Source organism: Ixodes scapularis, unplaced genomic scaffold, assembly GCF_016920785.2.
Source record: "Ixodes scapularis isolate PalLabHiFi unplaced genomic scaffold, ASM1692078v2 PGA_scaffold7__128_contigs__length_106722199, whole genome shotgun sequence".
Lineage (NCBI taxonomy): Eukaryota > Metazoa > Arthropoda > Arachnida > Ixodida > Ixodidae > Ixodes > Ixodes scapularis.
Genome location: NW_024609882.1, coordinates 81,024,970 through 81,041,875, shown reverse-complemented (window position 1 = coordinate 81,041,875; position 16,906 = coordinate 81,024,970). Strand labels below are relative to the sequence as shown.

At 45.8% G+C, this 16,906-nt stretch overlaps 1 protein-coding gene across 3 annotated transcripts; it reads right to left on the bottom strand.

The window, feature by feature from the left end:
• Positions 1-1,550: 1,550 nt before the first annotated feature.
• LOC115316641 (putative nuclease HARBI1) lies at positions 1,551-7,243 on the bottom strand. Of its 3 annotated transcripts, XM_029976075.4 has the most exons (5): positions 6,479-7,239; positions 5,685-5,737; positions 5,318-5,471; positions 2,783-3,022; positions 1,551-1,845 (listed from the first exon to the last, which is right to left on the bottom strand). In XM_029976075.4, the coding sequence occupies exons 1-4, from the start codon at positions 6,862-6,864 to the stop codon at positions 2,785-2,787; spliced, it is 831 nt and encodes a 276-aa protein (XP_029831935.2). In that variant the 5' UTR covers positions 6,865-7,239; the 3' UTR covers positions 1,551-1,845; positions 2,783-2,784. The 3 variants fall into 3 exon arrangements, with proteins under 3 accessions (XP_029831935.2, XP_040071829.1, XP_040071828.1); XM_040215895.3 differs by having other exon boundaries at positions 1,551-1,842; positions 5,318-5,737; positions 6,479-7,243; XM_040215894.3 differs by having other exon boundaries at positions 5,318-5,737.
• Between the last annotated feature and the right edge of the window lie 9,663 nt (positions 7,244-16,906).

Below are 16,906 nucleotides of genomic sequence, written 5' to 3'. Positions count from 1 at the left end.
GGACAAAATATTAAAACAGATTATAAGAGAGCACAATGGTAGAGGCCGACAGGCCAAACTGTAAGAAAGTAAAAATTGCACGATTACACAGTCCACAGTTTCAGCAGTGTTATCTAGCAGTTAATGAATGTTTAAAAGAATGTCTCATGCAGTATTTGTTTATTTTAATTTTCCCATGAGAGTTCCATTTACATACTTGGTTGAACAGTGAACCCCACCTCCTCTGTTTTTGCTCGTAACTCGAGTAAGTAAGAGTCGAGACGAAATTACTACGCCTTAATTCATAGGTGCTGGGCCAAACCCCCACGTCCTGACGCCCCTCGTCGAGGCCGTCCTCGAAGTGATCGGCGAGGACTCGCCCAACCTGTGCGGGTTGGAGGCCACCATAGGTGACACCGAAGAGTAGGTGACTGGTTTCTAGACCCGATTGTGTGAAGAGTAAATGGTTTTAAGGAACCGGTCACAGTAATGCAGAACTGTCGTTCCAGGCGAGGTTCTAAAAGACGAGGACAAATGATGATAAGAAGATGGGCATGTTGCCATTTGAATGGCATTACTGCCGAGTACTTTTATATAAAGACCAGAGGCCGGATGCCCGAAACTTTCTTACAACAAAGTTACAAACTTTTGAGTATTCCCGAAGCAAAATGTTTGTAAGTTTTGCGCAAGTTCTGACGAAATCCGTAGCTTGCGCAAAACTTACGATCTTTGTGCTTCGGGAATACTTAAAAGTTCGTAAATTTGTCATAAGATAAATCTACTAACTTTTTTGTCGTAAGAAAGTTCCGGGAATCTGGCTTCAGTTCTATTTCAACAACAAAAGCTCAAAGGCAGTTCGAAATATAAGTCACGAAACCGTCTTCCAGAGTGCACTCTAAGATCTGACGAGGCACCAGCGCTACCACATTTCTAATTATTTTCAACAAGGCTGAAACAGTTTCACCGAAGCTACAAATTCATGCAATAACACGGCATGCAATGAGAAATCAGGTGGTAAAGCTGTTTATTACCATCTTATAGAAATTAAATGCAACAAAGTGGCAATGGCTTTTCTTTAATGCTAACTGTAGCACGCTTTCAATATGCAAATTAAAAGATCACACACAGTACAACCATCCTGTTGCTTGTTTTACCAACTTAGGAAAATTGGCTCAAACATTAACTTCATTCTGGTCAAGAAGTTAACTACCCCCATGATGGTAACCTGTGTGAGTGAAAGCAATACCAGTGAAGCTATGTGCTGTAATGTTTGAAGTTGTCCTATAAATGTGCAGTGCATTGTGGTTTGACTGGACATGTGACCACTAAATTTATGAACTGTTAATCGCATAGCTACACAGCTGCATTCTAACCTTTAGAATACAGCTGTGTGCTCTTCACAACCAAATGCACATTTTCCTACACCATGTACTGGGCAATTGTGCAAGAAGTAACAATACTGCGCTCCGACCTCAAGCCTGTGCGTCATTGTATAAACCAACTTGGCTCACAAACTTTGTCCTCTGTACCAACCCGTATGAATGAATTTTGGCGCAGCATCGGTTTCTTTATCAGGGTTACAAACTTTGCACAGTGTGTTCTCTTTGCCCATGCTGACAAGAACAAAACCTGACCACTTTTTACACATGAATTTGTCGCAGTGACAGCTCCAGGGGAATAGATCCACAGCCTGGTCCCTCTGGGAGCGGAGCAAGTGCGGCAGTGCTGCACGAGAGTCGGCCGCTGGAGGCGGTGCAGCGGGCTCCAACAAATGTGCCATACAGCCGACGTTGGTGCCGGGAGGCTTCACAGCGCTTCTTGCAGGAGACAGAAAGGCAGCAGCAGCTCGAGGGAGCTAATCTCCTGCTGGAGAAGGAGAGCACAGAAATGGTTAAGCAAGCTGCCACGGCAACAATTGCAGCAGCAACTGCTGCCGAGGAGTTCTACCAGCAGTCAAAAAAATTACTAGAGGACCAAAAAAATTTAATTCAACTGGAAACACAGCGTGCAGAATTGGAAATCAAATTGCTAAAAAAACAATTAGGAGAAGAGTAAACATTGACATATTACGCTGTTTTTAATTTTCATTTTGAATGTATATATATATGACAAAGCCAACAGAGCTGCTGATAAATAAAATCCATTTTACTTGCAACTGTATATTTCTAGATTCAGATCTGCTATACTCTGTCTCGTCCTACGATGGACTAAAGCCCAATGCTACACGCCGCCGGGTCCAATCACGAGCCTGTTTGAAACCATGTGGTATATTTGCTCCGTCAAACATATCGGTGCGCCGAAACGTGTCATGCGAAGACAAGTTTTTCATCTGCTTATCGAGAACTAACGGCGGCTCCGCCTGCTTGCAGGGTTTTTGCTCTAGTTCCTTGTCACAGCACGAATAGTTGCGACGCTCAAGGAATCTTGACTGCTGATCCATCTCCGTGTGCTCTGTCCGTACCGCCGTCAGCCTCGTATGCGCCTCAGTTGCCGCTAAGACTAAAAGCCTGCCTTGCATGTACTCATCGGAAGATCGTCTGGCTAATTTTATCATTTGCCTAATTTATCTTCGTATCTCCCTGAACCATAGCCTATGGTATTCGTGTTCCCGCTGCGCCGGGGTAATCGGCAGCAGTAGTCAAGCGTAATATGTGGGGACGGCGTGGGCGAAAATTCCACTCTCTTCCAACCTAACGCAGAAACAACATTTGGTATTCCAATGTTTGATCAATTAAAAACAAGCAGAATGCACTGGTACTCAAGACCATGCAAAGCAGCATGTGCAATATATTGGTATACTTACGCTCAACCGAAGAACTGGCTGACGATGGCATCCCGAGCCTCGTTGCTTTCATCACGGCCCGCTGCCACGGGCTCGACGGGAACCTCTTCGGGGAGGACAGTCCTTGGCATGCTGCAGGGGTATGTCTTGGCCAGGTTGTGCAGGACACAGCAGGCAACAGTGATGTCGCAGCATCTCTCTGGCTGCATCCTCAACTCAGCATGGAGGCAATGAAATCTCCGCTTGAGCTGGCCTATTGTCCTGCACAGTGTATAAATAGAGCAAGATCTGTTATCCTTTTGAAGTGGTTTATAAGAACATCTAATGAGATCGGCCTGCGATGTCTATCATCGCTCCAGCCCATCGAAAACATGGTATTATGCCTAATAGTTAATATTTTTGTTGGAATATTTTAACATAGTAATGAAATGCAGATTTTGTTAAACATTTCAGTGATGTGATTGGTCTGAGTCATTTTGGAGCAGCCCTTGGAGCAGTCAAAAGTCAATTATGGTGCAACAAAAAGAACTTTTGTAGCATAAGCGCACATTCATTTTTATTGATACCAATGCGAACATCACGTCAAGATTAATTTTTCGGCCTGTCCAACTAAAGGGCAAAGTCTACGTTGCCTTCTCACATACGTTCAAACCTTTGTTAGCATCAACTGCGCAGCAAGAGTTCCTCAAACACAAAACTATAGCGTTCAGTTGCGTGGAGAAGCACCATGACAGGGTAACAAAAAGGTGAGTGATGAAGGACAGCACAAACTCCTTTAAATGGTTATTTTAGGTACTGAATGCCACTAAATTAGTACAATAACATTGGTCACATAAACTGATGTTTCCTTCAAGTTCTAGAGGTTGTAATAAAACTGCAATTTATAAATGAGATAAAAAAACAAAGCAATTATCATTTGATTATCAACATAAATTACATTTTATCTGTAGAACTTCAGAGCAAAAACGGCATGTGAACGAAACTTAAAAACAAACCCGCCGAACTCATTCAGGCTCTTCCTGAGATTTCATCCACTGCTCCTGTCAATTTAGTTCTAATCTACTCGCACCTACAGAAAATTGATAGCTAAACAAATGAGTTGGCATAAATAAATAAACATGCATAAGAGCATATATAAATGCTCTTGCAATACCAAAGTACCCTTACTAAATCTCGAAATTGGAAAAGGTGCCGCCGGGATCTTGTAATCCATCATATTTACGAGCCGAAGTTGTGTTCAGGAATTGTGTTGAGTCTCACTTTGGAGAGCTTTCTCCTTAACACAGGGTCCGCTGCAGAGAAGCAAGACATACAAAGTTGCGATGCCTACTCCGTGGTGTTTGCTTCTTTGCAGTACACCGGTGCGTGGTGAAGAGCGCATTCAACGACACTATAGTCCGTTGCAACCTAAGAACGAAGGGCGAGGGTAAGACGGGTTGGGGAGGAGGAAGCAGGCGGAACGCTAAAGAGAGAAGGAGGTTTCCCCCTCTCTTCTCTAGCGTTCCGTCTGCTTCCTCCTCCCCGGCCTGTCTTACCCTCGCCCTTCGTTCTTAGGTTGAAACAGACTATAGCTAACCCTCCAGAATGAACAGACGACTAACATAAAAATTATTGCGAAACTTCCAGATATTGCCTGTCATTCATACGAAATGTGATGGAATGGTATCGTATACGAGACTATAATCAAAAGTTTTGAAAACCTGAAAACTTGCGTAAGCATATCGTGACGGTCCGGCCGGGCAGCGAAGCCCGAGCTATTATATTTTCAGTATTATTAAAATGAAAATAAGTTTTGGTGCTACGTTGGTGCAAATTTCTCACATTTTTGTTAAATGTAGCAGGACGTAGCAGGGTAATCACTTTGGCGCAAATGGCGCAGCAATCCCATCACAGATATAATGAAAATGTTCTTCGCAAAAACTTGCAAGGAAAATTGCAGTTTGAGATAAGCAGTATTTAATAAGATATGCTTGAATAAGTCTGTACACAAACTGTCTAAAAACAAAACCTGCCTAAGCCAGTGTTTTTTTTTTCACATTGCAAGCTGTTTTTTTTTTCCAAGAATTGCTTTACATTTAGGCAATATAGAGTAACAAAAAAAATTAACTGCTATTGTTTGAAATGTGTAAACAGCTAGTAAAAACCTGTAGGTTAATTAACCCAGTCATACAGGAAGGATATGTTTCAGAGAAGTTCTAACTTCTATTCTGGAGTTTATACAGAAAAGAGCAAATGAAATATAACAATTATTGTGACATATAGAGTTAACTGGCTAATGGTTGAATTTTGTGAATTGATGTTCTTCATTCCCACAATGCTGTCTAACCTTAGAATAAACATTTCAGGCTATGGCAGTAGGTTATAGCCCGTAGTATAAATAAGGTATAGTAGAGATACGCCTTCCTCTCCTTGCTTCTGAGCAGCCGTAGCCTACTATGCAAGAACATAAAAATGGCAACAAATGTAAAGCTCAGGCACAACCACATAAAAAAGGTTAGGTGCCTCAAGGTACCGAAACACTGAACCGTCGAACCAGGACGCATAGCCTGGCTTTACCGTTCCACGATGCTCCTCGTTGTGCTATGTGACGCATTGTAGGCGACCTCCGCTGCTGATGACGGAGACAGGAAGGGCGTCATCAGCCATGGCTTGCAGGTGTAGCCGCTGTCTCCAAGCAGTAGGCCCTCGTAAACGCCATCGGCCAGCTTGCCTGACAACGAGCCCTCGGTGAATATCCTAGAGTCGTGGGTGCTTCCAGGCCATTTTGCAACCACATTGCGGATACGGTAAAAGACGTCAACCACTAACTGTACATTTATTGAATGGTACAGATGGCGGTTAACGTACACCTCCTCATGCACTTGTGGTGCCTGTATCCGAATGTGAGTGCCATCAACAGCACCCACGACCGAAGGAAACCCACCGATCTCAAAGAAGGCCTGTTGTAAGGCATGACCCTCAGCTTCACCTGGCCACCTGCATTGTAGATGGATTTGAGTGAGTCTGTAGCACTATGACATTAACAGTGACAGTTTTGTTGTTATGATCACATGCTTCAAAATAACACAGCTATCATTCATCGTCATCAATAGTGAGCAATAAAAGCCTCGTCTGCACAATGACAGTACTCAGTAGCCGCAAGACTAGCTCAGTAGCAACAAGTGCATAGTTGGGAGTGCAGAAACCAGGCTGTTTGTAAATGTCCGCACTCCTACTTTATTTGTAGATTAGTTGAATTTGCACCTGCACCAATAATAGGTACTAAGGGAGTCATTTTGTACACTCCAGTTGGTTCGTGTAATTTTACTGCCCAGTTCACTGGTCTGCATGTCACGCTCATTACCAAAAAACAAATATCGAGTGCTGAAGCAACACTTCTAATGATCCTTTAGGGAGGTACCAGTATACGTGGGGATCGATGCGCTGGCAGATATTCAGGCTAGCAAGCCTACAGCTTAGGAAACAAAAACGAAAGGGTCATTGCGCAGGTGGTGCGCCGTAAATAAATTGCAGAATAGGTGTGCGGAGAAGACCACCTTTAACGAATTCGGGGGTTTCAGCGAACACAATTCACGCACCGAAATTTATATACAAAGGGTTTCTGAAATAATGGTGATTGCTCATCGAGCAATCTAGGCCCAGGCTTTTTTTCTCGGAAAACTGGCCTGCACATGCGCCTAATATCGGGACGCACCAGAGATGCTCCAGACCACTTACCCTATGAAGTCTTGGGCACGACGTGCCAAGGCCTGAGTCACCCGCCTCACAGTCCGCGAAGCAGTGGAGACGTGCACACGGATGTAGTCCCCTGCGGTGATGAGGAAGTTCCCCGTGGCGTAGAACTGTAAGGCGACAATGACCTGCTGCTCTGCAGAGAGGGCGCGGCTGCGACGCGTCGGCCGCTCCAAGTCCGGGCGCAGTGTGTCGGCGAGGAACACAATGCCCGCGCGACCGAATCGAAAGCGCTCCTGCAGTTCGTCCTCATCGAACTCCTCCAAAGGGTTCAAGCGGTCACGGAACACACGCTGCCGTCCCATCATCACAACAGCGTACTGGGCGAACACGCGCTCTCTTCGATGTCGGCGTCGCGTCACAGTCGACATTGCGTCCCTTATCTTCACCAATCCGTCCGCAAATCAGTTGTCAGTCAGTCCGGTAGTCAGTCGGCGAGCGAGTCGGAGGGTCGGTTGGGCAAACGGCAGGAGAAGACAAACAGTGAAAATCAGGTGATAACTAAAGCGCGGGAAACGTGCGTCGCAAAACACGGAGAACAAAACAACCAAAAACAACGAATCTATAAAGACCGTTGCCAGACCCGAAATCAACGCTGCAAACTTATGCTGTGTTTGGCGGCACAATAGATGCATCAAGATATTTATTATTTTTTTAAAGTACATATATATTTTCATGCATAAAAAGAAACATTGTGATACGATGTTGTTTTTATTTTTCTTAATAAAGACAAAACTAGCAAAAACGTTTCTTAAAAGGCTATTGTTTGCTTCGACCGGAAGGGGGCGGGAGCTACCGCATAATAATAAAACACGGAGAAATTGTGCGTTGAGTTTTTGTCGAACGCGGCTAGGTACTCGGATGTACCTACGTAGGGAAACGCGGTTAACTTTTAACCGCGGTTAGAGTTAACCAGCTTCGAGCAAACGGGCCCTGGTATACTCGAGTTGGGCACAAACGGGTATAGCCCCATATTCATTTGCCGCGGGTTCGGCATCGGCACGCATGGTGGGTCCATGCAAGTTGATGGTGGCATTTGTCTGAGATGGAGGCACGTCGATACCGGGACCGCGGGGGTTCTTTCTCTGGATGGTGCTAATTCCCCCATGAGAGACTTCTTTCCTGGGAGCGCGCTCCCCTGCATTGTGGCGCATTCCATGATTGGCCGCACCACTTGACCCCTGGTGTCCGACTTGAATCTCGGCCGTGGGGGGTATTTTATCCAGGTCTCTCTGGACGGCGATGGAGCTTCCGGTCTGCTGTCGTGCACCTGACTTCCTTCCAGGCCTCGGCGGCCTACCTGGTGGTGTACTACTTCGTCTGTATTTTGTGTCAGGCTTTTTTCGTCCAACTGCTTGGGATACCAATGACCTCCTGTGTTGCTTCTCCTCTTCCTCCGCTCGCCTAAAAAAGTTTCCGCGACTTCTGCTAAGCGGCCCGTCACCACGTGGGTACCTTCTTTATTGTAATGCAGCCCGTCCTTCTTCATTGTGGCTGTGATCTCTAGGTCCCGAGTTAGGTCCACATATTTGGCTCGTATTTTTTTGCACATTTTTTTAAGCCTGGAATTTAACAGCATAACTGCTGCCTGCATCTCCTTGCCTCTGCTCGTAACTTCGGGGATAGAGCAAACCACCAGGGCACCTTGTCTCGTTCTCCACTTGTTTTCTAAGCACTCCACAATTGCATCCGGTTGGTGTCCTTGCAAAAGGTCGTTCGTTCCAACATGTAAGATTTACATCCTAGGAATTCTCCTCGCCTGTCCTTCATACTCTGTGATCATTGCATGAACTGTTGCCGCAGTCGCCTTTCTGTTCATCAGTATTTCAAAACTTTGGTCATCTGTCATCTCTCCATGAAGATTCTGTGCAAATTGCCCTACATTGTGGTCTCCAGCAATTAAAACCTCCCGTTTTACGCCCCAGGGTGGCCGTACGAATCGCTGGGGGGATTTTTCATGGCTCATTAAGGTTCTGCACGTCTCCCTGTTGTTACCTGAGGGGCACAGGAGTGACTGTCGTCCTAGTCTGTCCTCACTACCGTCAGCTCTATTGACGCCTGAGGCACTCTTTGGGCGCGTGTCATCCACGCTTGTCTTGTTGCTCTCGGCTTCTTGAGCTTCATTTGCTTTCTCCACGCCCCTAATACCCAGTAAATCTGTCTGGGACGCCTGCGTTTTATGCGCCGAGGTAGAGAGTACCCCCTGGTCGTCGCAGGTGTCTTCTTGTGACGCCACATGCAGGTCTGCTAACTGATCATTCGGCAACCTGTTGAGCCTTGTTTCGAGTCCCTCGCATCAGGCCATCAAACTCAGCAGTGCTTCCTTGCATTTCAACCTTTCTTGCCACATATTTTCAAGCCTCTTCAGCCGCTGAGCCATCTGGTCAAAGTTTTTCCTCTCTGCATCAGCGTGTTGTAGACGATTGGTCAGTTCGCTCATTTGACTTTCGAGCTCTTCAAGCCTTGTTTGCTGCGATGTTTGTGCACACTCGAGTGAGGTGCAAACACTGTAGTTATAGCCTACGCGCTCCTCTGTCCACCACCCGCTCACAAGCCCCCTGCCTGACGATGACATGTTACCTTCGTTGGCCTTCTGGGTCATCTCTTCTACTACCAGGTCGTAGGTCGACGCAGACGGGTGAAGCTGGTTCTTATCTGTACTTCTGTCCTTGTGTTCGCACAGACTTTCCTTGGCAGTAGGTCCAGAGTCCGTGAGCGTGTTGGTTTTTGGAAACTGCACGGGGGTATGGCACTGCAGCCCGTCCTGGCCCTGTGCATCCCCTAGCAGCGTTGGGGGGGCCGGAAAAGCGCTGTCCCGAGCCACTATTGGAGCAGATGTCGTCTCGGTTAAGAGCTCGTCAGCACAATCAACATACTCTTCCGTGTCGACTTTGACTGTCATCGGGAGACTCCCTCCATCTTCGGTCGCCGCCTCAAAGCGGCCCGGGAGCTCCTGAGACTGAAAGTTACGTTGGACATCGGGCAGTGTAGCCGTAGGAGCTGCCGAGATATCGTTATTTTCGGAAGTCACCTCGTCTTCCTTTGCCATCATGTTGCGGCTGCCCGGGGACTCCAGACTGTAAATGACACCATCCAGATCCTGCGGAATGTCCTTGGGAGCATCTCCAACTGTTTGTAGGCGTTCCACGAGTTCACTCTTGTTGCCAGCGGTGGAGAGGCCCCGTGCCTTCAGCACCCTTTTCAAATCCTGCACCTTCATCGCTGCGTTCGCCATCGGAAAGACGGAGCTGTGGATCCGTCTTTCCGATGTAATGTAACGGGCGCCCCGCTGCGGCGAGACGCCGAAACACACTTATCCCGGTCAATGGAATGTCCGCTCGTGCTTCTCGCGCTCCTCTGGCTACCGCTTCTTTTCTCGTCGTGTTTGAAAAGCACGTTTCGGGTCCTCGCTGCTGCAAAAGTTGTGCGCTGAATACCAGACTCCACGAGGAATGCTGTGTGCTACCAGATCCTCGCACTCTAAATACTCCACCGGTCACTCTATTGCTCCGTCATCAAACTGCCAGGCTTTGTGCGTATACACTCCGTGCGACGCGACTGGCGCGCCGCCGCGCGGTTGGTATCGAAGGTAGGCAGTGAGAACCCCAGAGAAAACGAAACCGAAACCACGCCGCGGACGTTGGTACGCATTGAAGTCGGAGCGGTGCGGTTGCGCTGGGTTCAGAGCATGAAGTTCTGCCTGTACTGCGTCATTAAGTGCTTCAATAGTTATGCGTCGTATCTCGTGGGGATAAAGTTTCACAGTTTTTCACCTCGCCGATGTTTTGTGGGACAGCGACAACGATGGACCCGTGCCATACGAAGCGAGAAATTTGGTCTCCCGATCATGTCTGCCACTGTGTCGGCACGGCTGACATATTCTGCACTGCCGCTTTGCGCTCTGCGTTTGTTTTCGTACCAGTAACGCCTGCATGTGTTCGCACCGATTGGACGAACTGAAATGCCATCCCACACTCGCGGTTATGCATTCCAGATTTCGTTGGAGGAATGCCCTCCAAAGAAGTTTCGTTCCCATCGTACGTGTCGATGATGTTTCCGGACAAGTATGGCATGCAATCTGTACTTCATGAAGAAAGATTCAAACGGCAAAAAGAAAATAACAAATATAAATCTAAATAAAACAGCAATGAAACTCGGAATCACGGAGAGTTGACGTTTGAGTATGGAAGTTTTTGTGGTGTGCTTTCCTTTTTGATCAGCGTCTTTTTGGATATGGATACGCTGACAGCCGAGTTCTGTAGACATTTTTTTTCTCGGCTTTAGGGCCACCTATCGCAAAGTAGTTCGAACTGGAAGTACCGTCCACTGGTCCCTTTTTACATGTAAAGTGTGCACCTCCTACGATGAATTGTATTATATTGACAGCTTTTGACGGTCAAAACCAGTTTCCATTTAGTTACGCCGCCCAAACAAAATTTCCACCTGGTTTCGCTATGCCAACTCTTTTTGGTATAATAAGCGTTGTGTCAAGTTAAGGTCATGTCAAAGTACCTGTGCGCCAAAAATCAGCACCTCGCACAACAGGCTATTACACGACAGCTGACCACAAAGGCCCTTGACGGCCAAACCGTGTGTTGGCCGACAACTTTGTTTTCTCGGCTTTGGAGACACCTTTCGTAAGGTTGTTTCAATTGAAAATACAGTCCACTAGTCCCTTCCTACCTATACAGTATCCACCTCCCACGACCAGTGGTATTCTCTTGACAGCCCTTTCATGGTCAAAACCGGTTACCATTGAGTTACACCACCCAAACTAAAATTCCACCTGGTTTCTCTGTGCCACCTCTTTTTGGTATAATAAGTGCTGTGTCATGTAACTGTCAAGTCCAAGCACCTGTGTGTCCAAATCTTCCATTTGCACAGCCCGCTATAACACAACATTTTAGGTCCATATTGGATATCCTGTACAGCTTTATTTCTTTATTCGTTAGAAACATAATTTTCACACCTGATGTCATAATGAAACTTGGCACACTTCGTGCACAGACTTTGTGAACATCTCACTCGCCTCCAGATATCATCGTTCCAGCAGGCCTACGTTTACAGCGAAGAGCGAAATAAATTTCCCACTCAGAGCAATTATGGTGGGGGCCGTCTTGCTTTTCGGAAAATTGCTCCAACTCCTTTTTCGGCCGCAACTAGAGAAATTACACGAATAACGACTCAAACTCAATATATAAGAAGTGGAGAACAGCTAAAAGCCCTTCTGCCCCAGCACTCACGCAACGTCACCCTCAAAGTATCGGCTCAAAACGCAAAAGTTCTGTCCGTGGGCGCTTCCGCCGCCACAGCTTGGCATGCGAAAAGGCGCCGCTGGCTGCTGAACGTGCCTCACTGTCCAACGCCAGGTCCTCTGCTAGTGGCGCTGCGCGCGTTTTTCAAAGCACCCCCTATAGTTCCCGCACGGAGCGTATAGAGGAGGCTATAGTACGGGTCACACGGTGTCGCATACTGGTCACCCTGTACCAGATACAGGTTACCCGGTGTCGAATACCGGCCCGAGATACGAGTTCATTCCCCGCCGGAAAGAGATACAGGTAACGCCGAAACAATGCTACCGGCGAAAAATTACAGAGCTAAGCTGCCAGTATATTTCTCCCGGTATCATCATACAGGTGACCAGTATCGCGTAGTGGTAACCTACAGTGCCTACTGCATAGATGTACCGGAAAGCCGGTATGTCAAGAAGTTAAACCGGCGTAGAATGTTGTAATCTCATTTGGCATTTTCTCTGCGGGTATCTCAAGTTTAATGTACAAATACATGGGGTCATGAAAACTCCGAGATACATAAAGTAAACAAAACTAATATATCTACGTGGTGCATGGGGCAACAGAGGTTGTAGCGTCACCTCTAATAAAATTATTAACTCCTCCTAAATACGACGCAGTGTCGGTAAAATTCCGGTTTCCCAAAATTTCTAGGCGTCACAAAAATACTAATTTTGATTACGTGCTGAAATATTCGTATTTCTATAATTCAAGAAGCAAGAGAGTATAGAAAAAGTCTAGAACGTGTGTATAGTAATCCGACAAATATATATTTGAATAGTACAGAATTTATATTCTGAACCTGCTATTTCGTGTTTTTTTTTTAATTTTCTGGCACGGCTTAATGATTTCCACATTCAGTGGGCTACGACTGGAAGCCGAATGTCAATGTCGTAAGAGGTAAGCTCGAGGTAATACAGTTTGTTTCCTAAGTTTCTAAAGTAGATACGCGTGCAAAATATTCAAATGAGGTTTTTTAGTACTTCTGATAAGTACACACCACTTTGTGGCGTTTAATTTAAAATATATTTTGGGTTATTGGCCTTAGGCGCTTGAACGGACAAAGGTAGTCAAACGAAAAACGCGCGTTGAAATTTACGTAAATGTGTCTGTACACTTGGCCGTCATCGTAACCACCTGAGTTTTTTTTTAAGTTTTTTTTAGAGATTGTACGCGGGTATTTTACTGAACTGTAAAAATGTAACAACAATTTCAAACTTTGAAGTCTATTCAACAAAAAAAAAAACGTGAGGCTAACACGCTTTGGAGATACCTAATTTGCGTTACAGGTGTATGGGGTTTCGGGGTATTTACTCTCTAAAAAAAAGGGGTCTCATTTTACACCTTTTTGTACCGTATCTTCAGTTCCAAATCTTCACTCCAAATCTTCAGTTCCACGTACAGCGCATTATAGTCGTACAGACGGCCCCAAATGTTACGATGAGCTTGATAACGACACCATATAACTTCTTAAATAGTTAAAGTACGTATCAAAGACCACAGAAAGAAATCACTGAGGTTTTCCAGTAGGGCCAAGACCACCCTGATTATTATTATTATTTTTTTCTAGTCAGTAACGCGTACATCACTTATTTTAATAAGTTTTACCACACGGCTATCAAGCCTCTCATGAAAGTGCGTGCCGTCAGATCAGCTTCAGAGCGCTGTACGTCGAATTTAAGTTTTGAAGTGTATTATATAGGACAAAGGGTGTAAGAATACACCCTTTTTTTAAGTGATATGAATTGTTTTAATGTCATGCAGGGCACTAACGACAATTGCAATAAAGCTGCGGCTCTATTTTCAGAATTTCGCTCTTGATAAATACCAGAGACAAAAGTGTCACCTAATATTTGCTCTGGTCTACCCTGTGTGGTACATTTAGTTTATTTATTTAATACCCTCAGGACTCGGATACAGTGCAAAGAAAAGGGGAAAAATCAAAAACAAATTATTATGGGAGAAAACGATGTTTTTCTTGTTGTCGTTGTCTTTCTCGTCGTCTGAAAGCGTTGTCTTTTCAGGTAATAAACGCAAAAATAGACCGTTGTCGCTTTGCATAGCCTCTAATTGTTCCCTATTTTCAGGTTGGAATGCTTTCTTTGTTTGGTCTGTCGTCGGTTATACTGGACTTGTTAACCATGATATTATTTTTTAAATTTTCTTCTGAGCTTACATGTGGTGCAGTGAACTTGCACCAGTGTGAGGATCTTTGTAGTGACAATTTGCCTCAAGCGCGAACACTCTTTAAGGGTGTTTCATGGTCTGTGATTCCGGGGTGCTATCTCGGAGTGCCGCCAGAGCATTATTGAGCCAGTAATTAGTTATGGCACGATGAAACCGAATATTAACTCCTGTAGTGGCTCGAGTGGTTCTACTGGGCGATCCAAGTAGCGGCCAGGCTCTTTAAATTAACCTTGAAATTCGTTTTCTTAACGTATTGCGCTATGATTTTGTGCAGCGTTGCCCACAGATGTTTCGTTTTCTTTTCTTTTTTTGTGTGTAAAATTAGCTAAGAGCAATCTTATTTGAGGAAAAAGTAAAGAAAAAAAAGAAGGCTTAGCTCCCAGGGAAACGCAGTGAAGCCACCGGACTTCAAACAATACGGCGCCGCTTCGCACGGAAGACAAGAGATGGCGCAAGCGGTCGCGATGCCAACTGCCGCCAACGAGCGAGCATACGTCGGCGACAGCCGGACGGGCGCGAGCTTTTCTGATATTAGTTACCAATGCATTATTTTATAATCCTTAGTAATATACTGATGTCGTCTTCTTTGCAGTTCCTTGTTGTTACCGCGCCTGTTTGTTTCTGCGACGGTCGCCGCCTGCGAAATGCGCGTAGCTTTTGAGTCCAAACGATCGTCTGGTAAAGACGCCGGCTTTCGGCGACGTATGCTCGTTCGTTGGCTGCAGTTGGCATGGCGACCGCTTGCGCCATTTCTAGTCTCCCGTGAGAAGCGGCGCCGTATCGTTTGAAGACCGGTGGCTTCGCTGCGTTTTTATAGAAGCTAAACGTTTGTTTGTCTCTTGATTATTTCCTCAGGCAAGTTTGCTTTTTGCAAATTTTACAAAAAAGAGGCATGCATCATCTGTGGGCAACGCCGCACAAAATCGTAGCGCGATAGGTTAAGAAACCGAATTTTGCGGTCGATTTCAAGAGCCTGGCCGCTCCTGGAGTCACACAGTAGACTTCACTGGGAAGTTAAAATGGTCTGGAACGGTTTGTGAGAACACTAAACTTTTCTTTAGCTAACTGATTATTTTGTCCAAATTTTGAGCCAATGATGGAGACGCGATGTAGGCGTCTTTCCAAACCGCTGGTCTCGTGTTCTCTCGCTGAGTGCCGTCTCCTGTTCCGTCTCCTTTTTAAAGCCTCATGGCGACAGTTACCTCGCTGTGACGTGAGTGGTGCAACCGCGAGGCAATCCGTCAGTTAGATGAGACAGCAGTATTCGCAGTCGTATGGTTAGATTTCCACGATATTAGCCAATGGGTGTGCAATGAATGTTGCGCGGGTATGGCAATCCGAAGGTCTCAGGGGCCGCTCGGTCCGACAGAGAAAAGCTCTCTCGGGAGCCGCTGTGTCGGTGCATGCGTACGTGACCACACGTGCAAAAACACTGAAGTGTGGAGGAAATAAGTTATCTATGTTCTCTCGCGCAACTCTCTATAGTAAATTTTTAGCAGCAAAGCCGCGGTATGTATTGCAGGTTTTGCATTGTTTCCGTGGGATCGGTGGCCGAGCGGGTAGTGCACACAAGCTCGGAGCACGTGGGGCGAAAGTTCGCGCTGCATAACCCAGGATCATCAGTTCAATCCCCACCCCTGCCCATTTCGATGTGGATGAGCATGGTACTTTCGTCAGGAAGTGTATCCTTACTGTGTGGTGCACGTTAAAGTCCCCAGGCAACCGGTTGTACTGCACTGGCAAAATTGCTTATCTACAGCGAGTGACTCGTCCCGACTTTGGAATGACTCACCAACTACACGCTGTATAAATATCCACACAACCCCATTCTTTTGCATTATTCGCAAATTAATATTCAGCGAGTGCACCGGATTTTTTAAAGCATTTATTTGATGTTCGGCATGAAAAATAACAATTCGAGACAATCTGTTTTGCCTCGTCAAGACTGACGGCCTTGATCGTTGACAAGTGTACCAGGGACCTGGTTAACGTGTTTACCTTCCTTCGCGATCAGAGCAATTCTTTTTTGGGAACAGTCATTAACGTAAAGCTGAGCAGCGCCTTGGCCTCGTTTATAGTTGCAACGGACGCTGATTTTCGTATAGGTGTCCAAGGGTATTGAAAGTAATCATAAGATCGTATCAGGTCCTAACAGGTCGTTTTTCTTTGCAGTAAATGTCGGGTGTTTTGTGTGAACGGCTTTTAAAAAACCTAAGTGACTCGCTCTTTTCCCCTCCTTTGTATCGAACACTAAATTTTGAAGCCTCAAGACAATATGTTCTAAAACATGTTAAATCGGCGATACCTGCGCACACACTTTTTAAAAGTTATATTGCAAACTTTTTTTTTTTTTTGTAAAATGCCTGGCGTGGACAGAAAATGGCTTGTTATGGAAAAAAGATAGGAAACAATGGAAAATGTCTTTCTAGACTGCTGGGATGCTGTATATTTCTGAGACGCCCTTGAAAGGTCGTTGAAAACAAGGCCTACCATTAATGACCCAGGACATTCGGTTCTTACCTACAGAGACATAGGACTCTGCCCCCTACGACATGATTGTGTTCATGGTCCTTCACAGTGTATAAATATGTAGTATAGCGGCATGCCACGGAGGTATCGACGTCCGTCCTGTGTCAATATTTTGTGGAGCACATAGGTGTGCAACAACCGAATAACTCACAAAGGTCAAATACTTTTAACATTGTGTCTTTAGCTAAGTTGTTTAAACTTTTACAGCGGGGCTGTTAAGGGCTAGGTTCCCCAGGATCGTGTCCGGTATGTCGACACAAAGCTACATGGACAGCTACCGCCATCTATAAACGACGGCCGCAAGCCCACAGCGAGTATGGTTTCCGCCGTCGCTCGTAGATGGCGGAAACCTTTCCAGCTATCATAGAAGAATTGATAGTTGGGCGCTTTGGCGGAAATTCATCGT